Source organism: Lissotriton helveticus, chromosome 2_2 (assembly GCF_964261635.1).
Source record: "Lissotriton helveticus chromosome 2_2, aLisHel1.1, whole genome shotgun sequence".
Lineage (NCBI taxonomy): Eukaryota > Metazoa > Chordata > Amphibia > Caudata > Salamandridae > Lissotriton > Lissotriton helveticus.
The window spans coordinates 345,433,370-345,460,482 of record NC_136060.1 but is presented as its reverse complement, the minus strand read 5'-3'; the positions used below and the strand labels follow the sequence as shown (position 1 = coordinate 345,460,482).

Genomic DNA, 27,113 nt, shown 5'->3' with positions numbered 1-27,113 from the left:
GTGTGGAAAGAAAAAACCGTGACATAAAGCAATCTATAACGGCAAAGGTATTAGGTTCGGGAGCTGGGAGGGTCAAACATTTAATAAGTGTCCAACGTAGTCTTAACAATCTGCCAAGAAATTCTCTGAAGGGTCTCAGTCCGTACGAACTATTGTTTGGGACTAGAATGTTAATCCAGGACCTCGACAGTCAAACTTCAGTGGTTAAAGAAAAATGCTTTGATATCAAAGATCATTTGGCTATTTTACAGGACTTAAACGAAAAGAGAAAAGACCTGAGCAACATAAAGTTGAAGCAACAGCCAACAACCACTGAAGAGAAACCACCTGTCCCAGCAAGACCTGTCTGGATTCCAAAAATCGGGGATCTGGTCAGAGAGAATTCTGATCGCGGTAAAGAAGGAATTTGGGCCTTCTTACAGAAAAGCAGTACCTGTCTTGTCTGTCAACGGGACAAGATCAGTAGTATTACCGCCCCTTGCTGGTAAAAAGGAGAACCGAGTTGTATCCATCGACCTGGTTAAACCACAATCATGTGGCCGATAACAAGTAGTAGGCCAAGTGGACTCCCAAGAAGTAGTAGAACACCAAAGTTTGCTACAAATACAGAGGTTCAAACTGAGAGACTAATCACAATTGATAAACCTACAGTGAATCAACAAGGACTATGCAACAAAGCCATGGAACTTAAACCTCTTGAAACCCAAATCAAAACCTTACATCAAGAAACATCAGTCTACAATGATGTAACCACAGACTATGCTAATGAAACAAAGAAAATTCTAAAGGCAAAAAAGAATCCAGAAGCAATTGAAACAATTGACAGAACAGCATCTGGCTACTTCATCAACTTCGATGATTTTTCTGAGGATCCAAGTGAACCTGAGGAAGAACCAACAACAAAAACTTTTAAAAACAAAACAAAGGAACTCTTTCATCAACTAAAAGAAACCTATCTGATTTCTCCATGGATTGAACTTTGGGTGGCACTAGGAGTATTCATCCCCATACTTTGGCTCATCATGGTACTATGCTTGGGACATTTCATTGAGGGAAAATATGTTACAATGGACACAGCAAGTCAGAATATCAACTTGGTCCTGAAACCACACAAGTCTTCACACATCGAGAAAAGAGATCTTTCTTCAGTAAACTTCACAGCCAATCCTATACCCGGTGGGGTAGCATGGGACAAAACTGATTACGAAATCTATGGTCCGGTTGAGCTCCTGAAGTATCCTCATCAATTCAAGATTTCATTGAGTGACTTTGTAAAACCGAGCACATTCGCTGATGATTGGGACTTTGAAAGTATTAATGATATGATGTCAGATCTAGTGATGTCAGCTAAATTTACAGGACATGATTATTTACAAGCTTCATCTAATTATGACCAGATGTATTGTTATAACCACTATGGTAACCATTATCTGCGTAAATCTGCTCAACCTAGAAATGTTTTAAATTATAACCAATGGGAACATTGTGCTACTCCACCAAAAGGTAGTTCAAAAACATTTTATGAAAAATTTTCTTATTTCTCAGGGTTTAACACAAGTGATGCAGAAACATTTTATTTCAAATTGTTAAATAAGATAGGAATGAAAACCATGCTTACAAACACAAAATTGATCTATTCAGAGACATTTTTTGAAAAAATGAAAACATTCGGTTTTGATTTCTGGAACAAAAATATTGAAACGAAGACAATCTGGGGTACAAAAGATTGGCAAGTGCAAGGTTTAGAATCATTATTTAGAGCCTGCATGATCCCAGAACAAATTATATTTTTGAATGATACAATTCAACAGACAACCTGTCTTGGCCTAGCCAAAATTAAAGACTTAAACAAATCGTCTATTCCAAAACCAACACCCGACAGTAATAGCACTACAGATGTTGAGATAGACGTATCCCATATTTTAAACCAAAACAGAACACATCCTGATTGGAAGAAATGGTTGATCTGGCCCACAGACACAAATAACTGTCAAGATAGATTCCTGAACAAAAAACAGGGGTTCACATTGACCAGGCCAGACCCTAGATACTCCCAGAGACAACATCCAGGGATTGTAACTACTTACAGTGTAGGGAAACGCTGCCTCGAATGGTTACAAACATCCACACTGGCAGAAATTAAGCAGCACTTGACTTTACTTAAAGAAGGTGCTGACTTGCGTGATTTCATTATGGGACCACGCAAACAGCGTCAAAAACGTTTCATAGCGGCCTCTATATATGCAGCTTACAATGAAGCTTGGAAAGTAACTCAAATTGAAACAGCAGAGAAAATACGGGAAATTGACCGTGTTAATTTGGAAAAATCACTGTTGTGGACAATGGGTTAATGACTGTCTTCCAGAATATATTCACTGGACAGTATTGTATCATCTGCAATCGATATAATTGAACAAGACTTACTGATGTTACAACACGGTCAGTCTCAATTGCGTTCTATTGTACAGCTTGGCTGGACGTTACAAAATCTGCGTTCAGGCTACGTGCCTTGGCTTTTAATCAACACAACGTCATTATTCAGTATCTTTAACCTTACTGATACACAAATCAGTTTGGCACAAAAGGGTGCAGAGTATACAATTCTGAGCATTGAAAAACTTGAGAGATTACCATTGACAATGTCAGAGCTACCTGTCATTGAATGGATAATACATGGGATAATAACTATTCCGATAACAACTTTCCAGTTTCGATACTGTCAAAAATATATACAGGCAGGCCAGTATGAAAGGTTGGGTAAAGGATACATTAAGTCAACATGGAACTTACCTTATACACACACATGTTACAGTAATAAGGGACAAAGTGTATTTCTTAGTGGTAATAATTGTGAAAAATCACTAAGTGGTATACTTCTGTGTCAGGGAATAAGTTTACATGGGGCCTGCGAGGGGACTTCAAATAACCTTTCATGCCACCAGCTCGGCACACCTGCAGCACGAATAGAACCATTCTTTAGAAGACTTTCTAACGGGAGTTACATTCTAATTGTAGATCACAGATGTTGTGGCTTGCTGCCAGGAAAACCTTCTCTAGTAAGCGTGACTTCCATGGTCATTTGCTGTGAACGAATATTGTTTCCGAATGACACTCCAGACAGGGAGGGAAAAATTTGGCCCAGTTTGAATATCTCTTCTTTTCGAATTGATACTTTAAGCAGAATGAAGACTATGCTCCTACAGACGCCAACCCATTTGACGTCATCAAAAGAAACGTGTGATCTCCAAGTTGCAAGGACAACGGGTGAGATACATGCCTTGTTATCAACAAATTGCCCCCTACACTTCGCAGAAATGCTAAACGAAATCTGAAATATTTCTGATACAAATGGTATCGCGAGTGTATTTAAGACCATTTTTTCGGGACTGTTAACCCCATTCAAAGCAGTCCTGGGTATTTTTCCAAATTTCGTCCATTCCATCTTTGGCGGACTTCCTCTCCTGTTGGGACTCGTAGCAGGCATTTTATTTTTGCTACTCCTGCTTCGTTATGGCAAACCATGTCACGGACAAGACTCCAGCAACAATGGAAGAAACGATCCTAGCTATACGCTACCGGGACCGCATAACTAAAGTCCTTGGATTAGCCAGGCTAAGGGATCTAAATATGACCTGGTTTCTTTCGTTCCCATATGGCAGAATTGTGTCTTACCTGTATTAAGATGCATGCTATGCGGTGAAGAATGCATGTTGGACACCTGTCTTACACTACAATCAGAAGTACCATTGTGTCACGGGTCTGACCTGCCAGAGACCCTTGCCTCTACTGACTGGTGGTGCGCCTCCACACTTTCACCCGGCGCCTTGTCTCCACAGCAGCAGACTGATACCTGGCGCGAGGAAGAAGGAGACACCGAGACTGAGTGGCCCTCTGGCGTAAATGTGTACGGCTCCTTTAAGGCCGATTGTGGTGACAGCGGAGTCACGCCCCCAGTGACTTCAAAAGACGGAAACCCCGGATCGAAGACGGACGGCGTTTCCCAGGCGGAGGACATCAAGGCGGAGGGCAGTTCGGAGCGAGAACGAGGAAGAGAAGCAGACGTGAACGTCAAGCCGGGAGGCCAACGGTCGGACGCTTCGCCCTGCCACGCGCCCACGGGAGGAGCGTGGCTAAGAGAGGTACGGGGCCGGGTCGCGGGTTGGGTTGGGAGGCGGAGACAGCCCCCTGTGTGAGACTCCCCGCAAAGACAACCCGTCCTGAGCACAAGCACTCTCTAGCACGCCCGTTTTTAAGTTGAGCACTTCACTCGGGTGCATTTCCCTCACTCCCGGTCCTTGGTGGTAATGCCAGAGTACAGGCAGTAATCCGCCTTCTCTTTTTCTTTCTTTGTGGTACCTCGTGGGACACTCGGACTGAGACGGATCACGAAGAGGACCTCCACGACCAGAAGGCACCACGCCTGTTACAGATATACAAAGACTAGAGACTTCCTTTCGGTGTTCATGAAGAAAACATATATTGCAATAAAACCCTCCTTGAAACCCTTACTTAAAGCCCCCGTGTTTCTCTTCGAACCAGCAACCCCCACACCGGTGGTCGACCCTCCTAGTACTCCAGAGCCCCTGGGACAAGTGGTGTCAGAAGTGGGATTCGAACCCACGCCTCCACCAACCATCTGCGAGAACAAGATGGAGACCCTAATCGACCACCTCATCAAAGGACAGGAAAAACTGGAGTGGGCTGTGGAAAACCAGCTGTCCATTGCCCAGGCAGACAGAGATATGTTCACTAAAACCATGTCAGCCCACGTGGAGGGCCTTAAGTCGATACCCCAGACCCCCGTCCCACATGCTGCCACGGGCAAGGGACGGATACACACCCCCCACCCTCCTGGGATGGCCCTACAGAAATATGTACCAGGCGAGGATCCTGACGCCTTCCTAGTGAATTTTGAGAGGGCGGCTCGGGCCATGAGCTGGCCTGAAGAGAAATGGCCGTTCTTTCTCGCTCCTCTCCTAACCGCCGAGGCACAGTCGGCATACCAAGCAGCGAATCCCTTGGGGACAACCCCGTATGCAACGATTAAGATGGTTATACTGGATCACCTGGGGCTAGACCAGGAGGCATATAGAGTCCGCTTTAGAAAAGAGAAAGGGGTTACAGGGGAAAACCCGAAAACTCTGTTCTTTCGGTTAAAAATGGCGGCTGATAAATGGCTACGACCGGATGTCTGTACGAAGGAGGAGATATTGAACAAAATCTACGTAGAGCAGTTCATGGAGGCGCTACCATATGCGACCCAACGCTGGCTGAAACAGCACGTGGGCCTGACAGTCGACCAAGCCATAGAAATGGCGTCTCAGTATGCCAGGGCCCAGCCTAAGGCCATTCCATGGGAGCCTGAAAAGACATCCAAAGTTGTTCCTATCACCAAAACGGATAAGAGGCCGAAACCTGTACCCGAGGCCCCCCGGCCGTTCAAACCGGCCGGAATAATGGCTCCGTTGACAAAAGGACCCCAGTGCTTCGATTGTGGCGAGTGGGGCCACATCGCCCGGATGTGTCCCAAAAGAAGAAGCCATGAGGAATCCATGGAAGTCGGGTATCTGCCCCGGACTGTGATGTATTCCGCCGAACTGGGCAGCACGTTTTACGTGAGTATAAGGATGAATGGGTATCAACTAAAAGCATTGTTGGATTCAGGGTGCAGACAATCCGTTGTACAGTCACGGTTCGTTACTCCTGTCCAGACGAAGCACAATAGTCCCGTGTACATAAGATGTGTCCATGGGGACGTGAAGCCCTACCCCGTGGCCTCGATCACCATTACCCCGCAAGATAGAGGCCCCTGTAAGGTTATCGTGGGGGTGGTTGATTCTCTGCCTGAAGACATGATCCTGGGGACCGATAATCCTGAGTTCCTGTCCCTCTTTAGGGAACACCTGTCCCAACCAAGGCCTGGGGCGACTAGTCCATCCTACCTCTCCCAAGAACCCTGGGTTATAGATCGTAGCTTTAGATTCGCACAGGCCGAGGATAGAACACTATGCAATGCCTGGGAATCCGCCCATTCTGCAGAGGAACAGTCGTCCCACAGATTCCCTAGGTTCTTGATCAAAAACGAGTTGCTGTATAGACAAGCCAACACGGAAGCTGAGTTGCAACTGTTGGTACCCCAGTCGTTTAGAGATCAAGTGTTGTTCTTTGCCCATGCCCACTTGATGGCCGGACATGCCGGCAAGGAAAAAACCACTGACTGCATCCTAAGACACTTCTATTGGCCGGGGATTTACAAGGACGTTCAAAACTTCTGTGCCAGCTGCGAGGTGTGCCAACGTAGAAACACCCAGCGTCCTCCCGCTGCTCCCCTACAAAGGATGCCCATAATCGGGGTCCCATTCGAGCGAGTGGGCATGGACCTAATAGGGCCCCTACCGAAGACGGGGAGAGGCTCTCTGTATGCGTTGGTAATCGTAGATTACGCTACCAGGTTCGTCGAAGCCTTTCCACTGAAGACGACTACCACAGCCTCCATAGCTGAAAAATTCGTGGAACTATTTACAAGGGTGGGCTTCCCTAAAGAAGTGTTGACCGATCAGGGAACCCCTTTCACCTCGAAATTAATGAAGGAAGTGTGTGCCTCGCTGGATATAAAACATTTGAAGACCTCAGTATATCATCCACAAACCGACGGGTTGGTGGAGAGGTACAACCAGACACTGAAGCAAACACTAAAGAAAATGCTGACGGCAGAAGGACCCACCTGGGATCGACTCCTACCTATTGCCCTGTATGTGATAAGGGCACAGAAGCAGAGCAGCCTAGGGTGCTCCTCGTTCGAGCTTCTATACGGCCGGCTGCCCCGGAGCCTCCTGGACATCACTAAAGAGATGTGGGAACACGAGACGTCCCAGGAGCAAAAGTCCATGTTGGAGTACACCACACAGCTCCGAGCCAGGCTAGGAAAGTTAAGAGAACTAGCCAATACCTCCATGGAACACCAACAAGAGAGGTACAAGAAATCCTATGACAAGGGCAAGAGACTAAGAACCCTGGAGGTGGGAAAATGGGCTCTCGTTCTATTGCCTTCCATCAGCCACAAGCACAAGAACAAGTGGCAAGGCCCCTATCGGGTTACGGAAAAGATTGGAAACACCACCTACAGACTCCGGTTAACCTCTACCAAGACTCAAATCTACCACATCAACCTCTTGAAGGAGTGGTTGGGGCCCATACCCCGGACAGGGCGTCTTGTAGGGCAGATGGACGCCCGACATACCTCCACTCTGGAACAATTGGTCGTGAACCCCGAGCTGTCTTCAAAGGAACGGCATGAGTTGATCACAACCCTAACCCCGTACACGGATGTGTTTTCTGACTTGCCTGGAAGAACGGAGTTAGCTGAACACTGCATAGAAACCCTTCCTGGAAGAAGTTGTAAAGCAACGTCCCTATCGCATACCGGCAGCCCGGAAAGAAACCGTCAGGAAAGAAGTCCAGGACATGCTCGAATTGGGCGTCATACGCCCCTCACAGAGTCATTGGTCGTCCCCGATTGTTCTGATACCAAAACCAGACGGTACCAAAAGGTTTTGTATGGACTTTAGGGCCTTGAATGCAGTCTCGCAATTCGACACTTATCCAATCCCTAGGGTCGATGATTTGATCGAAAAAATCGGAGACGCCAAGTACATAACTACCATAGACCTCACAAAGGGGTATTGGCAGGTTCCCCTTCATGAGGAAGACAGAAAGAAAACCGCTTTTGTAACAGACGAAGGAGCCTTTGAGTTCACAGTTCTACCGTTCGGCTTACATGGTGCTCCGGCTACCTTTCAACGCCTGATGAACAAGATCTTGCATCCCTTTTCCCACTTCTGTTCAGCCTACCTGGATGACATAGTAATATACAGTCAGAATTGGGAGGAACATCTAAGGCACTTACAAACCATACTGACAGCCCTACGGTCAGCCGGACTACACATCAACGCGAGAAAATCAAGGGCGGCTTTTCAGAGCGTGAAATACCTAGGGTATGTGTTGGGCGAGGGAACCATAGCTCCCCAGAGCGATAAAGTAAGAGCGATAGCAGCGGTGCCGTTCCCCAGTAATAAAAGAGATCTTAGAGCCTTCCTCGGCCTGGTGGGTTATTATAGGCGCTTTATTCCAGGCTTTGCAGAGTTGGCAGCTGTCCTAACAGACTTGCTCCGCAAAGACGCCAAAGCAAAAGACTTTAGCAACCCTCCGACAGAAGCCTTACAGGCGTTCCGCCTTCTGAAAACCACAATGACAACGGCTCCTGTCTTGATTCCACCGGACCATAACAAACCCTTCCTGTTGTCCACAGACGCTTCCAATCTGGGGATAGGAGCTGTGCTGTCTCAAAGCAAAGAAGGCGTAGAACATCCGATCCTATACGTCAGTAGGAAATTGTTCCCCAGGGAGTGCCGATACTCTACCATCGAAAAGGAGGCCTTAGCCATAAAATGGGCTGTTGAAAAGTTGAGATACTACCTGGAGGGCAAACCCTTCATTCTCCACACTGATCACGCTCCCCTGAAGTGGATACACCAAAACAGCAGTCACAACCCCAGGGTGTTACGATGGTTTCTGTCCCTGCAGACCTATTCTTTCACGGTCCACCATAGGAAAGGAAAGGACAATGCTAACGCAGACTTTCTGTCCCGGGTGTTCCCTCTCCCCGATCGGGAGAAGCCAGGGGGGGTGGTGTGTCACGGGTCTGACCTGCCAGAGACCCTTGCCTCTACTGACTGGTGGTGCGCCTCCACACTTTCACCCGGCGCCTTGTCTCCACAGCAGCAGACTGATACCTGGCGCGAGGAAGAAGGAGACACCGAGACTGAGTGGCCCTCTGGCGTAAATGTGTACGGCTCCTTTAAGGCCGATTGTGGTGACAGCGGAGTCACGCCCCCAGTGACGTCAAAAGACGGAAACCCCGGATCGAAGACGGACGGCGTTTCCCAGGCGGAGGACATCGAGGCGGAGGGCAGTTCGGAGCGAGAACGAGGAAGAGAAGCAGACGTGAACGTCAAGCCGGGAGGCCAACGGTCGGACGATTCGCCCTGCCACGCGCCCACGGGAGGAGCGTGGCTAAGAGAGGTACGGGGCCGGGTCGCGGGTTGGGTTGGGAGGCGGAGACAGCCCCCTGTGTGAGACTCCCCGCAAAGACAACCCGTCCTGAGCACAAGCACCCTCTAGCACGCCCGTTTTTAAGTTGAGCACTTCACTCGGGTGCATTTCCCTCACTCCCGGTCCTTGGTGGTAATGCCAGAGTACAGGCAGTAATCCGCCTTCTCTTTTTCTTTCTTTGTGGTACCTCGTGGGACACTCGGACTGAGACGGATCACGAAGAGGACCTCCACGACCAGAAGGCACCACGCCTGTTACAGATATACAAAGACTAGAGACTTCCTTTCGGTGTTCATGAAGAAAACATATATTGCAATAAAACCCTCCTTGAAACCCTTACTTAAAGCCCCCGTGTTTCTCTTCGAACCAGCAACCCCCACACCGGTGGTCGACCCTCCTAGTACTCCAGAGCCCCTCGGACACATTGGATGCAGATACTTTGTTGGGTCCAGTAAAGGCTCATGCATTGTGCTGTCCCCAGCGGCTACCTATCCTGATGACGGCATTCGTGGAGACTTCACCACTACGATTGAAGGGTAGTGAAGTACAGGATGAGAGCAGCATCAACCAGGTACGACCTTCTGTAAGCAGTACTGATCTAAACATCACTGAAAGCGAACATGCGCATGACTGCATGATAGCGACATTTTCCAACTTGGTCGAACTTTCACCAGAAGCGGTAGACTGTTTTTTCGAGAGTCTGTCTGAAATTATGTTTTCACCCGACCAGAGAGAATAACTTTAAACAAACGAACACACAGCATTCCCTGAACTCTGAATTTGGCCTTCAGCTTTGGGAAAACAAAGCTACTGTGAACTATTTTTTCTCTCCTCTCCCCTGAAAGGCAAAAACTTTTCTCCCAAAAATCCCAAATATTTACTTTTTTTTAAGCACTTGTCTTCTGCTTACAGTAGAACTATTCTTAGAGAACAGAGCTTCTATTTTTAGGAACTCTAGGGACAATACGTTACCTCAACCTCTAGCTTATGTACAAGTAATTGTATTTATATGTGATGAAGTGGTCTCGCACCTTTTTTTCTGTATTTAGAGCCATTTCATGTGTAATTTCGCAAATCATTCATGCTGATTTAAAATGTGCATCTCCTTTTTGAATGATTATACTGCTTGAATGCATACAGTACCTATACTCATTTTTGTGTATTTCGCATTTGCCATTTTTCAAATGCAAAAAATGTATTTTGGGGTGGTTCGGTATACACATGCACTATTAGTTATGTTTACTATTGCTTAGTTAGTAAATATGGACATAAAAGCGTGGAGTGGGTGTAGTGTTTTTATCTAGGTACCTATATCGATACTCCTATTTCTGACCCTTGTCCGGTTAATAATTCACTAATATCCATACAACGGCACAGAATCCCGTTTTCAAATTAAGTCATAGCGCATGCTGTCACATTAAGCAAGCCCTATTCCTCCAGCCCCCTAGAAAGCACACCGAGTTCTCAAAACAAACCAAACCTCCAGCAGACCTGGGAAATCCCCCGTAGCTATTGTTTTGATTTCATTCGAGAACTCCTGTAAAGAATGCAAGAACGACCAGTTCTTATGACATCCTTACTGACGTATTATGTCCATTCTTACGTCAAACACGGCACCTTTCAGGTATAAATATACCAACGCTGCCCTAAGCAAAGACACGTTGGTGATGAGCTTGGAGCAGCGCTACTTGCCGGAGAGCCCAGCTGATGCAGGAAGCCCACGGACGCTGCCCCTCCCTTTTGACGCGCTGAGAGAGACGCTGTCTTTTCTCCTGCCGAGAAATCCAGCCTCCGGCGTTTCCGGCTTACCTTCGCGGGTAACTGGGATACCGAGTCCTGAGAGAGAGATACCAGCCCTCCTGCCTTCTAAAATCCCAGGTACTGAACTGACTAACCCTTTACAGAGAATTCTTGAGTCAGATTCTTGGCAAAACAAACTTAACTTAAACTGCTACTTACTTACTCCCTCCCACCTATTAGGCTTAGGTCAGGTACACCGGGGTAGGCGTAGTTAGAAGCACCAGTTTAGTACGATTAGTCAATGTATATATGTATATATATCTTTTATCCATTTTAAAGTATCATATGGCTAAGAAACCATATCAATGCTTTTACAGTATTATTTTATAATCCTGCTTTTACTGTATGCACTTTACTTAACCTTAAGTATTGCTACTGTAGCGATTCATTTCTCTTGTATGAGAAAAAGAGACTGATCAATAAATAACACCTTTTATTGAACACACCCATCTCTTCTTTCTCTACAATCTGGTGGAACTAAGTATGCACGTACTGACTGAGTAAAATAGTTGTCTTTTGTTTTCACACGACTCTGGAGATATACTCTTGATTAGGGAGAGCAAAGTTGTCATGTTCTATGGTTGTCAGAAACTAAATCCCTTCTTGTCTATCCAGGGAGGTTAAACTCCTCCTCGCCTATTCGAGAAAGTTTCTAGTGAACTCTGAGCTAGCTGGCACACAAAACTTAAGTCTAATATCGTCAGTAGAAGACCTAGTTAACCTCTGTCCTACGTCTATACTATTGAAGATATTATTCCAATGCGCAGAGCCTATTGGGATAATAGGAACTACACTACACTGCTACCACTAAGCTACAATTCTCCACCCCACTACAGGAACTGTTATCCAGCGGCCACTGTGTGAGGTTTGCCTAATGTGCACTCCAGGTCGAGGGCAAGTCCAGAACCTATGGTGGGCTGGTGGTAGGCCAATATCTTTGAACACACACTAGATTAGTGCGCGGCTATTGCCAAAATCCAAAAACCAGAATAACCAATACAGTTCTAACATGCACGACATGGGACATGACTGGGAACCATTAAGGAGGCATTCCAGCCCCAATATGATTCATGCACTTCTCCAGCCGAGAGTTTTAAGATTTCCTTTCTCCTTCTTCCTTTCTTAGTAAGCTAACATGCTAACTGATGGCTTACAGTTAGTTCACAAAATAAAATCTCAGCCCCTCAAAGAAAAATCCTGTAGAGCTTCACGGCCATTGGATACGCAAGTAACTCTCTCTCAATAATAGAGTAATTGCACTGTTTCCCTGAACGTCGTTGAGCCCCGAGAAAGTATCACTTCACAGCAACAACACTGCCAGACCCAACCCCATAATTACTCTCACCAACAGCACAATATGTATTTTAAATGGTTTTAAACATGCAGCATTAATAGTTTATGGTTTCAACCTTTTTACATGCTTCTGCCTGATCTCACTGAAATCAAATACGGCATTCTTAAGCAGTTTTCTAAATCGTTCTGTCTAGATGGCATAATCGTTAAAACACTTAGATCCTTACATGCCATGTCTTAGGTACTCAGTTTCAACAGAACTAAACCTACCCAAACTTTGCTCTCCAGTAGCTCCAGCATATTTTCTGAACAACAATCATGTACATGTTTTAAGGGAGTAGAGTGTTGGATACTGGTCAAAGTGACGTCTCATGGACTCCCGGATGCAAAATATTAAAATGAAAAACTAACAAAGAAGGCACTGCTGTCTGCAGAACGTGTGAAACTCTAAAATATCAATCTGAAATAACACAAGAACTGTTGCAAAAAAAAGATATTTCCAACTTTACTCAAGTCAATAATTAAGCACTCTCCTTATCAGTACAATGCAACAAGACAGTATATCAATGTTATTCTTGCTTGGGCACAAATTCTAATGCTGGTCTTCAAACATGCTCTTAAGGAAGACTTCACACTTTCATTTCAAGATTAGATGTATTTAAGGTTATTTCCACACAAAGGTTTGGTAACAGAGCACACCCGTTACCTCTCCATATTTTGTCATGTCCGCTCAAAACTGTACAGCCGTCGGTTCACCCGTCAGGCTTAACTCTTCCAGAATCAACCCCGTTAGAGGACAGATTTTTATGTGACCAAATGGAGAGTAAAGCCATATCAAAGATCTACTTAAAGTTATTGAACACCTTGCCAGACCCCCTTACAAAACTGCGGGAACAATGGCAGAGTAATTTAGGTGAATTAGAAGAAGAGGACTGGCAGGAAGCACTCTCCTCACCCAAAGAAGTAGCCATTAGCTCCAGACTGAAACTAATACACCTCAAAGTTCTACACAGAACATATTACTCTTGTAACACTATGACAAAAATGCAGACGACAGTGAGGGGAGAAGGGTACGTTCTTTCACATCATGTGGAGTTGCCCTCATATTCAGAGATACAAGAGCGCAATATTGAGACAGCTACAAATGGTGCTAAGCAAGCAACTGCAACAAACACCACAATTAGTTCTGCTCAGTAAATGGGGATCGACAGACCTCACTAGTAAGGAGTGTCTCTTGGTCGCACTAGGTTGTGCAATAGGCAAATGAAACATCGCAAGGAAGTGGGGAGCAGAGACACCGCCCACTACGGCAGAATGGGAGAGAGACACGGACTGGGCGTTGGTCCCAAGAAATGGGAACAAATCTGGAATAAATGGTACATTTACAGAAGACAAATATGTACCCCAACTGTTCCCGGGAGGGGGAGACCTGACAATAGACATCGAGCAGGAGGGCGTATCGAACTGTAAACGAATAATGTACCCCTGCTTGTCAGTGGAAAAGATGATCTAATGCTGTTGATGTGATGTGGTATATAATACTGTTGTAAGCAACTGTGTAAAACTTTAACAATAAAAAGGAGTTCTAAAAACCTGTAGAGCCGTTTGGAAATGGGCTAGAGGTCAACCAATTTCGTGTAATAGCCAGTGCATCCACCTTTTCTGTAACATTAGTTGATGTAGTACATAGAAGCCAAAGCATTGCTCCCTTCGTGTATTTAGATCAACTTAAATTTAACACTGAATGCTGAGACATTGCAACTGATTTATGTGTGCTGCTGTCAGGTTATTGCAATATGAAGTAACGCTTTAAATCTTAAAACAAAATTGTATACACACACTGCCCCTCAAAATATTAACTCTCCATCTGAGGTGGGTGTTTATTATGTATTGGGGAAAAATGCATACCATGGGGAGCACTAAGTATGTGCTTCAGCTGAAACATTTAATAGAATTAGAGCACATGGCTTCTGTTTGGCAATACACCTGTACCCCACATAAGACTAGCATACATCTTGGGGCCATTCACATAAAATGATTCTAAACATAGCACACATGACATAGTAGCTTATTTACATGGCTAATAATGCTGTCCAGGAAACAGTAACGAATGGACAACCAACTGTCGCAATAAAAAAAGTCCTCTCACATCCATTCATCCGGTTATCACACTACTAAAATTCATAGTAGACTGAACTTATTTTACTTTCACATTAACCAACAGGACTCATTACTTAGCTAGGAAGTTAATAAGCCTCTGCCAATCAAACACCCATAAACAAATCGACGAATGAAAATCCAAAACCTATACGAAACCGGTACCTATATTAAGAAAGCACTACAGTTATATACCACTGTCAGAAGGGGGGTTAACAAATGCAACTAACAGTGACACATCAACAAAGTGCTACAAATAATGGTAGGAGGTGCTATAAAAATGTCGGTAACAAGTTAAAACAAAGCATCACAAATGAAACAATAATATAAACACTGGGTCACATTCCATATAAACCCTCTAAACCCTCTACAATTACTAGTTGATTACGAACACTGTTGTTCTTAATTCCTTGGAAACAAGGTTCACTATCATTCCACTAAAAATAGAACATCTAAAATATGGTTTGTGGCCATTATTTTATGCTGATTTTTAAAACTATAACCACATGCGCATCGTATATGGGGAAAATGGCTAACTCCCAACACAAAGGTACTTGCAGCATCGGATCAGTATCCAGAAGGTTGAGGTCTTAGCGCAGAAAGGTGCTCTTGGGGGTCTACACCTTAGTGGAATTTGGAGTGTGGGTCATCCTACATAAAGAACACGCAACAAGGAATGTATACTGCCTCTCAAAGTTTGGGCCTCCGGCTAGTGCATAAGTCAGCTGGGTAACAAGATGGTAGGCTTAGGGAATCCCCAAATGTGGCTCTGGCCACTTCCTTTGCCACAGGCACCAATGAGGGTTGCGATAGACTTGTGCTCAATCTCACACTGGAAGGTTAGTGGTTACTAGCAAAAGGACAAGATGGGGTGAAGGGGCCTCAGAATTGTGAGAAAAGCTTCGGCACAGAGAGGGCCGGCATTCAGGACTTCGCTCACCTTCATTTTATGTATATTGGGAAGCCCTCCTCTGTGCTCTTGTGAGGGGGCGGAGTGCTTTTTGACGCTCTGTCTTGCTGTTTTACGCCTTCATGTGCTGGCTGGGACTTTCACACAGGCAAGATGAGCAGGAGACAAAAATCTCTTTTGCAGAATGGTTCAGTTTAATTATTTAGCCCTCAGCTGTTGGCAAACATCACAATGGCAATGAGGGATATTGCATTCCTTCAGTTCGAAAATTTAACCAATCAGGTTTGGGACCGAATTTTCCTCCTAGAATAGGATGTTGGGTAGAGAAAGCCTGCCATGTTTCTCACCAAAGTTAAACAACGAGAAAAAAAATGCCAGTACTGATATCTTCTTTTAAACCACAATTTTCTTAGGAATGCAAAGACAACTGTACAATGCAACCAGGTGCTATTTAATAGCTGTTTATCTCGAAGATTGTTATTTAGTCGCGACTGATCCCGGCGTTTGTTGTTGGCGTTCGTGATTCACTCCACGCCAGCCTGGCATTAACCCCTTCCACGCTCATGACGAGCTCAGCTCGTCATGAGGTACGCCTGTCGAACGCTCATGACGAGCTGAGCTCGTCATGTAACGCGGTATTTGCGAATCTTTAGCGCACAGCGGGAAAACGCTTAGCGCGGATGGGGTTAATAGCGAGTACACAGTTAAGAAGACCCCCCTACATCCCTGTTTCCCCGTGCAAGGAACTACTCTTTTGCCCAGCTCCATTCGGCGTCTGGAGGCATCCACTACCCCTGTGAAGGTCGAGTGGGCCTCGTTATTCTATTAAACCAGTTCTTCGAATAATCTTGTTGGACCTTTATTAGGAGGACTAGATATGGTGGCATAAGATTGATGTGATTCTACCATTCCACACTGGCTTTGGTTGGTCCTGAGGAGAATCCCTCTAGTTGAAGGGATTCGAAACGCGTAGACCGTCGGGTCTGCCAAGTTGCCCGTTTGTGCTAATTAATTTCTTTGCAATCTTTTGTGTGGCAACAATACACCCAACCTTGTTGAATATAGTTTCTTTTGAAAGAATTCAACTGTTGAAATTGAATTGAATATGGTGTATTTTAAATAACTTTTTGATGTAGATATTGTTGCTGGCAGACTTATTACTCCATTGGTGCATTTATTCCCCGCTTGAGTGAGTATTTGTTTGAGTGTATGTGTGAGGTACGATTGTGAAATGTTTGATTAGTGATGAATGAAGCTTTGTGTAATTTTTTTGTTCATGTTTAGTGTCCATTTTCATTGGTGGTATATAATCTAATTGTGACCTTTGTCTGAATTTCAAATGATATTCTAAATAACAATCTTCGAAATAAACAGCTATTAAATAGCACCTGGTTGCATTGTACAGTTGTCTTTGCATTCCTAAGAAAATTGTGGTTTAAAAGAAGATATCAGTACTGGCGTTTATTTCTCGTTGTTTAACTTTACTGGGCTCAGCCTTACTGATTAGAGCCTCACCCTCTGTTGTTATTAATGTTTCTCACCAAGCATTGGGAGGGCTGATGCCTACAGAACACCAGATAGGTACGCTCTCAGTTGGTCAACTCTGGTGGGACCCTTATGAATTCCTTCCGTACAGATTCTGGGTGCAAAAGAAGCAAAATGGAGCAAGAAGTGGGGGGGCGATGTGCAAACACTATATGGGCAACACTTATCCATTGTACAATCGATCAGATGTCCTTGAACATCTATGGTAACCATAAGTATAGGCGTACCCAAAGGGGGATAGCTATTAGTCTTCTGTAAGGACCGGTTCTGATTTTTTTGACTCGTTACTGCAAATGTAATCCAGATATGGATTGCAAAGATTGCACTCCTTGCCACTCAATAAATTTCAAAATCAAGTGTACCCATTACTAGGTAACTGTCGCTAATGTATGATCTAACACAGCGTAAAGCTACAAAGATGCTGCCCCCAGACAGGTAGTTTGTAGTGGGCAAAAGTGCGAGTACCACCTTTTCAAGACTACGGAGTGTGCAGACCAATTTAGCATCGCCACGGTCTTAGGCTATGGCCAAGAGTGCAGCAGATTTGTAGCCTAGAGATACAAAAGGTCCCACATTTCCGAGAGTTTGAGCTATTGGCATTGTAAATGACCGTGCCTTTTATTAATGTGTCGTTTGTAAAACAGATAAATACAAGGCATTGTCATTTACAATGCCAATAGTTTAAACTCTCGCAATATTGCATTGCATAGGAGAGAGTGTGTATAGTGCTCGAGGATGTAATTACAGCCTAACAAGTAACACACATAACATGGGTGTGGGTGTCACCATGGGAGGTTACAAAATGAGGTGCACTATGGTCGCACCACTAAGCCTATTGACCAATGAACAGCCACAGTTTACAGTGGACAATGAGTAAAGCCAATGGAAAAATAGGGGGGAAGAGTGGGTGGAGCTTCAAGCCCCTACTTGAATACAGCATGACTCGCAGAGCAGCGCATGCGCTCCCCGGGCGCGACCTAAAATAGAGGGTGACTTCATTATGAGAGTCAAGTGGTGGGGATAGGATAGCTTAAACAATCAGTAAGGGACATTCAATTCTACACTTCTCATAGATTTTTTTTCCCTCCAGAAATCTAGAGTTTCTAAATGTGTATGTCGCAAGAATGAAAACTGCTTACTAAATTTTACCCGCTATAAAGCCTTTTCCAAACAAAGGCTCGCTCTCTTACATAAACAAAAACAACAGTTGATGACCAGAATGCAGAACAATGTCATACATTCACCCCAGTACAGAGATCTAGGCCTAAATCCATTGTTTTTTTGCTCCCCACACCACCCCAGTTCAGACATGGCCATATGCAAATCATAATAAAACATCCTCGGGCTCCTTCACCATTATGATGTAGTTGTAGCCCTTAAAGCCACTAGTTTGGCTTTCAGAGGAGACCCAGATGATGAAGCATGTCACCCACCTGGGTGAGTGATGGGAATCCGAGAAAATAATGCGTATTTTTTCAGTTAAATACATATTTGGCCGTACTATCCAGGAGTAATAACTCCTATTCATTGGTAGCCTATAGACCATGGGATATTCTTGTTTGTACATATGCAAATCAGCCTTCACCCTGTGCCTCATGGGAACAGTCCAGCCCGAACTGCCAAGCCATGTCTTTCCCGGACCGGAACCAGGCATCCTAGGACCGGTTTCTGGCTATCAGCCATCTTCAGCCAGGATAGCTTGACTCCAGTGGCGTGGAGAGCACAGGACTCACGTCTGAGCATACCCGTCCCACTCGGGAAGACAAATGCAAAAACAACAGATGATGGACAGAATGCAGAGCAATGTCATACATTCACCCCAGTACAGAGATCTGGGTCTAAATCCATCGTGCTCACCACAGACCCGTGCTCACTATGCCACTGGAGTCAAGCTATCCTGGCTGATGAAAGCTGATAGCCAGAAACCGGTCCTAGAATGCTTGATTCCAGTCCAGGGAAGACATGGCTTGGCAGTTCGGTGTGAACTGTTCCCATGAGGAACAAGGTTAAGACTGATTTGCATAAGGCCATGTCTGAACTAGGGTAACTTGGTGAACAAAATAACGATGGGTTAAACCCAGATCTGTGACTGGGGGTGAATGTTTTGCCATTGTGCAACATTCCGTCCATCATCTTGTGTGTTTTGCTGTTCACCCTATGTGGGAAGGGTATGCCCAGACGTGGGTCCCGTGCTCACTAGGCCACTGGAGTCAAGCTATGCTGGCTGATGAAGGTTGATAGCCAGAAACCGGTCCTAGGATGCTTGACTGCGGTCCAGGGAAGACATGGCTTGGCAGTTGGTTCTGGACTGTTCCCATGAGGCACAGGGTCAAGACTGATTTGCATATGGCCATGTCTGAACTGGGGTGGCTTGGTGAGCAAAATAACGATGGATTAAACCCAGATCTGTGACTGGGGGTGAATCTTTTGCCATTGTGCAACATTCCGTCCATCATCTTGTGTGTTTTGCCTCGCTCTCTTACATAGTCACTGTAAACTTTTCGCACATCTGCGCTCTGCCCGACACCAGATATAGCATTCTTAACAGAGCTCCAAAACCTGATCATGTGGATTAATAATTTAGGCCAGCCTACCCATGTATCAAGTTGTGACCACTCCTACGATGTGGTTCCTTAATACCTGTAAAGATCAGACTGGCATCATCAAGTAATTGAGTCTGCATACTTGGAAACTTGCTTTTCTGAAGCGTAAGTCAGATTTTACAAACGGAATCGCAGCAGAACAGCCCATACTATCTCTAAATAATATTAACGTGTGCAAGATTCATGTCGGCAGCAAAGGGTAACCGGGCTTATTCAAACAAAAGAAATAAATGTCACCGAAATTGCGTCTTGCGCTTTCATAAATCTGGATTCACCACCTCCAAAATTCTGACAATTAACATTACTGATCTAAAAATCAAATATGGTATCCATAAAACAGCTTCAAGTGAAAGGAAACATCGAACCCCCGCCACTTTAGAAACGTAGTTAAAGTGCAACCACAAAATCGGAACTGTAAAGATTAAGATAACATTCTGCGTGTTAGAACGGTCAGGCAGCAGGGTAGATAAGCAAACTGCAAGCAAGCCTGGACGCCAGAGATCAAAGCGGCGCCTGTTTACTTGCTAGAAGTAACCTTCACTGTACCTGTTGTATTTTCTTTGGGTCTTTCTGGAGTCCCTCTCGAGGGGGAACTTTCCCGAACAGCTTCCATCCCAATTCATGTTTTTCAGTTGTCGAGTTCTTCTTTCTAGCAAACACATTCCTGCAGAACAAGACATTTGTGATTTTTTTTAATAGTATTAGCAAGCACATAATACTTATTAATCGTTTTTCAAATAGTGATTGAACCTTTTTCTAATCAAAGCAGTTGACCCTTCAAAATAGGGGTTTGTGAAGTCTAGGACCAGCACATATACTTAAGAAAATCATTCAAATGATGAACATTAATAGAGCTAATTTATATCGGTAGTAATCCTAAAAATCTAGCAACAATCTGCAACAATCTGGATCTCCTGGAGTAACAGACACTCCAGCCCTAAAAGCAGAAGATATAAATCACAAAACGAAGAGCACAAATGAACACCGAGAACATCCACGCATGAACATACATCCCCCTAGGTATCAGCGGCATGCCAAGCACAATGTTCATAAATAAGAGAAAAATAAACAATATCCGGGGTGGAATTTGACGGGTATCTAAAAGGACAACCAGAAATGCAGTAACGTTTAATATGAGTTAAGAAAGTCTGTGAGTAGAGTTATGAAGAAATGCTGCTGGTTGTCCTTTACTATTTCAGTCATCTTCATTTTTGGAGTGGGAGTGAGGTAACACTTGCCCATGTACAGCCGACATTGGATTATTCGTAAAGCATAAGTGTTAAATAAGTGCTTTTACAGTTACATGTGCTTCTTACCAAGAGCAATCCATTTGGTTGCTCACTTAAAATGGATGCACAGAAAGAGCTTAGTCTTGAATTAACCACTTAGCATTCAGTACTAATTTATTCAAAAGCCTCATCATTTATAGGTCACTGATGAGAATGTATAATCCCACATTGCTTGCTAAATACTTGCCGGACAGTGACAGGCCTGGTTGTGGACAGTTGTAAACAGGAGGAAACCTGCTCTAAAAGTAACCAATCCCCGTATATGTCGAAATTAGGAATTACATCTTTAGTCCAATAAAGATAAAGCATACTCTGGTTCAATTTGGCCTTCTGCTATACTTCACGTCAGTTAAGGTTCCGGCACTGTTCTGATTCTTATCAGGAGTGGATCCCATGTTCACTGTGTTACAAGATTCAAGTTATTCCTGACGGATGACATCTACATAGGCCATTATCAGTCTGGGAATGCAAAAGTTCTATCTGATAATTACATTCATTTGGCAGATCATGTCTGGGTGTCTTTTTGTAACACTGCTGTTTTTTTAGGTCTAGCGAGACTTTTAGTAAGGGCTTCAGAAAATGCTACCACAGTGGCCCAGAGCATGCTGTTACGCACGCGGGAGCATGCTTACACGAGCAGAGGCGCCATGTGGCTTTCCTCGTCATGCTCATTAAGCGCATCGCTCACCGCACTTGATCGCGATCACTTTCACTTTAGGGGCCGTGCGGACGTGTCACTTTCACGGCCATGCGACCAATGCATGTTTTTCTTTCAATGTGTGTATTTGCCCATGCATTCGTGCCTGCATTCAAATTTCAAGCTTGTCTGCAGGGGTCGGCAAGCGTATCTGCCTGTAATAAAATCCAGTCCGGTTGTCATATTCTAGACAATCAATGTATTTGAGAAAAAAAGAAATCAGATTTTCAGCGAAGATTATTTGCATAATTGGGGACATTTTGAAAATCCTGAGAGAACACAAACGTGATGGATGGAATGCTTGAATTGTAGCCCCTTGTAATAACCCTGTAGCGCAGTGCCAGTAGATTAGGTTTATTCACGCATGTATCCTTCCGCAGCCGGGTGAGCCCATCCGCCTTACCTGTCCCCTGTGCGCTTCCGTGTAATGATCTGTGCATGTTTTCATTTGCATACGTCAGCAGACTTGTGGACGAAGAGTTCACAAAACCCCGCGGGTCTGTCGGTCTCGTGAATCCCTCCCTTCGCGGGACAGGTTGCTTCGGAGCCCCAATCCGGTGGTTCTATCTCGATGCAGGCTGACAGAACTATATCATCTGGCTCTGTCATTTTTGATGTATTGCAGTCAGTAGTGGTAATAAGGAGAGCCAATTCAAGGAGCCCAAATTTTACATTGCCTTGTCGTAGTCTACGACTGAGTGCAAGGAACTTTTTCTTCACTGACGTCATAGGAGTTATCTGCTCTGACGTGGGTATAAAGACAAACATCAATGAAAGGATGGCCACCCTTTTCGACATCTTGCCTGATGACCCTAACATGTTGGTTATAGTTCTCTGCCTATCATACTGATGGAGGTCCCTTGTTGTCAGTCTACCTGCTCTTTGGAATTCAGGTTGTTGCGTGAGCTGCAGGTATGTTAAACTTGTGATAAATTCTTTAACCACATCACGGTCTCCTTTCTCCAGCAGCACCAATAGGCCATATAAACGGTATTATCCCATTAAGACCTCTTCGATATTTGTGTTTTTTTTTTTAAATGACAGTCTAGTTCGGAGTCCAAATGTTTCTTTACCTCCTCTAATCTCTGATCTATCTTGACCATGGTTTGGTGCATAGATGCCAGTTCTGTTATTATCAATTTAACTTCTAAGGAAACTTCAGGTATTTTTGCATTGGAGGAGCCCAATTTAGTACAGATAACCGATAGCTCCTTCACTATGGCCTCCAGAGTAGCTTCAGACATTTTCGGTGTTGAATAATGTGCAGATTATTAACTTCCAGTCAGTGCTTCAGAGAAAAGTAGCTGCCTGGTTGATTTTGGTGCTAACATAGGATTACGATTGGCAAGCAGAGATTATGTATGAACATTTCCCCCAGATTCTCATAACACACCTTTAACACTATTGTAGAGTAAGTATTAAGTGATGGATTAATGGACGGGCCTTTTAGCTTGGTACGTCACTCGGGATATATGCATGACACTGCCCCTTCTCTTCTCATATATCATCTCAGTCTCTGTTATGTTAGCCACAGGATAAGCCATATTCTCGTTAATTAATCTGTCATAGTAAAGTAGCCTTTCAGAATCTACCTTACAGCTCTCTCTCTCAATTAACTATTTCGAGCCTTCATTTGAGCTGGATTAAAATGTAGTCATAGGAGCAAGACCACTGACTCATTGTCAGTGAAATTGCTCTCCCTCCCTCGCAGCTCCACCATTAAGTGAGGCCTTCCCCCGAGCCCCTGCACTCTCTAGTGTTGGTGTTCGAGGCCCTCCTCCACCCGCAGGTTTCACCTGTGCCTCATTCCTGGTGGTCCAGTGGACCTCTGTCTCCATTCTCTTGCTCCGCTTTTTCTCTCCTTTTTTACTCGTTTTTTCCCTCACTTCTATCTCCCCCCCTTCACTCTCCTTCTGGGTCTTAACCTCCATTTTCTGTCGTTTCCCCCTCATTTCAAGCTCCCCCCTTCACTCTCCTGTATCCTCTGTGTCTTTCCTCCACTCTTTCTTGAACTTTTGCTGCCTTATTTGCATTTTTTTCTCTTTTTGCATTTTTCCTTTCCCTTTTTTAGCCTGTTTTTTCCTGCTGCTGCTGCCCCCGCGGCCCCCCCAGCACGACCAGTGCGACCGGTCCAAGCCAGCTCCCCTCCCCGCTGTCCAGGCCTCCCCGACCCCTACTTAATGGCGGCCGCGTGGCCGGGGCGCCAAAGACAAGCCCGTCTGCGCCCATCCGCGACCCGACTGCGACCAGCGCCAGGAACCCTGGATCTCTGCACCACCAACGCTACGATCCAGCGACACTCCACACTCCCAATCCCGGCCGCAACAACAACTGCAAGCTAGCATCACCAGCTAACACCCATGGACCCTTCAGCTGTCACGGATGCCGGCACACCTGCAGCACCGCCACGACCACTGACCCAGAGCGATCCGCCCGCAAGAACACAACCGAACCGAAGACCCTGCAATGCATCCTCCTCAACGTCCGATCCCTCCACAAACACGCCATCGAAATCTGGGACCTCCTCGACAGCACTACCCCGTAATTAGCATAATTTATTTTATTTATTAGTCTTATAAAGCGCACTATCACCTTGCAGGCATCCTGGCGCTGGAAGCTCAAAAGAAGGACAGGACGAAAGTCAGACGGAGCAGGACAGTCGGATTACGTTACTTGGGAAAAAGCCAAGTTTTAACCTTTTTCCTAAAGGGGAGAAGCTCCTCAGTTTGCCTAATCTCGCACGGGAGCAGATTCCATAATTTGGCAGTAGCCACCTCAAAAGATCTACCCCCAGATCTAACCTTCCTAAACCTAGGCACTCTCACCAGCCTAGCCGCTGAAGAGCGAACCCGCCTGGCTGGGGTATACCAGGCAAATTTAGCTTGCAGGGGTAGAGGACCTAGTCCATGAAGTGCTTTAAAAACTAGGCATAGGGCCTTAAATTGTACCCTCTGTCTCACCGGGAGCCAATGAAGTTTCGCCAGGGCTACCGGTGCATGTGCTCTCCTAGGAAGCCTCAGGACCAGCCTAGCAGCCGCTGATTGCATTCTTTGAAGCCTATCCAACAGAAAGCCAGGGGACTCCAATAGTAGGGCATTACAGTAATCTATCCTGCTAAGGATAGTACACCTAACCACTTGGGCGCGAGCCTGAAGTGGAAGTAATGGCATGATCTTCCGCAAAGAGCTCAGGATAGCAAAACAGCAGGAGGTCGTTTTTTTAACATGAGTCTCCATGCTCAACTTCTGATCAAGCATAACCCCTAAGTTGCGGACTGATTCCACTGGCCGCACTGTGGTCGTTGTCTCAGGGGGCCAAAACATCTCTGGTAAAGGGCGGGAAATCTTATTCCCAGTGCTAAAAAGCACCTCCCTCTTCCCAGCGTTAAATTGAAGAGAGTTGTTCTTCAGCCAGCGTGACGTATCCCGCAGACAATTGTGGAATACCTCCACAGGAATCGATTCCTCTCCCTCAAAGGAGAAGATCATCTGCGTGTCATCCGCGTAGTTTATTATCTTGATTTTATAGGCTTTGATAAGCAAGATCAGAGGTCTTAAATGTAGGTTGAAGAGGATGGGGCTAATTGCTGATCCCTGTGGCACCCCATGTGGAACATGAGAAAACCCAGATTGAAAAGGAGGCAACGACACCGCCTGCTGTCTGTCCTGCAAGAAGGACCGAAACCACAGCAGAGCACTACCTCTCACCCCAGCATCACTTAAACGGCCCAGTAGAATCTCGTGGTTAACCGCAGCCCCATGCCGGCTGCTCAAAAACTAGACTAGTTGGTCCAGATCCCAGCTCGTAAAGATGAGAGAAGGTACGTGCTCGCCAGCCACTTGTTGTTGCCCTCCTAGCCTTGAGGAACACTCATTTAAATGCCCACATTGTAATTTTATTTTATTTCCATGGACCAAACTGGCTCCCCATTATTTGAATCAGGCCAAGCGACCTAATCGGCCGGTGACGCTGAAGGCGGGCTTGATTAATTGTCGCTCTCTTCCTCGCCACGCCAGTGATATTTGGATATCACTTTCTACCCATGCCTGGGATATCCTGTTTCTTACCGAGACATGGATAAAAGAAACATCTAAACCTGATATTCATTTAGCAACACCTTCTGGCTATCGACTAGTGGGAATAAATCTAGAGAGCACATAATTAGGGGGAGGATTAGAAGTCATCCTACGGGCACACTACCACATGACCATTAGGAAAATCACTAAAATTGGTCGCATTGATGCCATGTACTTCACCATTTCAGATTAGACTTCAGTGATTTTGGCTGGTATCTTAGTGTATAACCCCCCCCAGCCCAGCGCAGTATCCTCCTCGCTAGCGGATTTGCTACATATGATAGCGGATCTTTCCCTCAGACATACGCATTTTATTGTATTAGGTGATTTTAATCTCCATGTTGAGAAAACCTATTGCACCCAAGCTTCCCATCTGTTAGAGACTATGCAGGGCCTGAACTTGATTCAACTTGTTCAAGGCCCTACCCACATAGCGGGCCATACTCTTGATTGAATTTTACAAATCATTCTGGGATCATCATTCATCCTTCACTTCCTCTCACTTGGTCAGATCATTATTTCATCCCTTTCGACCTAACTTTACCTCTTTTACCTAGCCCTTCAGCATTAGGTAGGGAGCGTGGGAGAAAATGGCATAAAGTCACATGTGCCGCCTTGGATCCCATCTTCCCCAAGCAGTTAGAACACTCCTCGAATGACCTCAATAAAGAAGTAGCTGAACTTAATTCCACCCTTCTACTTGCCATAGATGCTATTGCCCCACTACAATCTATTACCTCCTCTAGATCTCGGCCATCTGCACCCTGGTTTTCCTCCGCCTTACAGGAGGAGAAGAGCCGTTGCAAACAATTGGAACGCAAATGGCGATTGACATATGATACTGAGTCTAAAACTATCTACAAGACAGCTCTAAAGAATTTTCAAAAATTAAAACGGTGCACTATGAGGGATTTCTTTGCCCAGCAAATTAAGAATGCGGACAATTCAGCAAAAACCCTCTTTAATATCCTAAAGGATTTTGTGAATCCCCCAGCTATGGTGTCACAGAGCACACCTAGTCAGACCTTATGTAACGGCCTCTCTGACTAATTTCAGGGAAAAAAATCACTAAAATTACATCTGCATTTATTCCTGTTAGGTCTTCCCCCGTTCCTAATACCCATGATGCGCAGAAAGTGTCTTTGACTTCCTTCAAAGACCTTACTTTTGAGGCTGCTTCAATTTTGTTTGACCAGTGCAAATCAGGATCTCCGTTAGATCCGGCTCCTGCTAAGGTGATGTGTAATCTTGCTCCTTTAGTGATTAAACCACTCCTCACTATTTGGAAGACCTCGTTACGCACTGGCCAATTTCCGACTGCATGGAAACAGGCCATGCTGGTCCCTATTATGAAGAAAGCCGAGGCTCATCCTTCGCAATTTAGTAATTTTTTTTTTGTTTTTTTTGTTTTTTTGTTAAATTTTTTTACTTTATTACACCTTCGAGGTATACACACAGCCATCATCGCCTACAACCCGGAGGCCGGCGGCAGCAAACGGTCATTTCTCAAACCCCTGGGTAAAAGATAAAACACACAGCCATGATACCAACAGCCCGGAGGCCTGGCGGCGTAACTGCAGGTGTAAGAGAAGTGTGTAGTAGCATCAGTCTATTGAAGCAGCAGATGATTGA

At 45.1% G+C, this 27,113-nt stretch overlaps 1 protein-coding gene across 8 annotated transcripts in view; it reads right to left on the bottom strand.

The window, feature by feature from the left end:
• Nucleotides 1-27,113, bottom strand: part of TBC1D14 (TBC1 domain family member 14) — an 830,696-nt gene that overhangs the window by 463,602 nt on the left and 339,981 nt on the right. For all 8 annotated transcript variants that reach the window (XM_078678508.1, XM_078678510.1, XM_078678509.1 and 5 more), the window contains one exon: nt 19,966-20,083. In XM_078678508.1, coding sequence (XP_078534634.1) covers nt 19,966-20,083 — 118 coding nt within the window. The remainder of the gene's footprint in view (nt 1-19,965; nt 20,084-27,113) is intronic.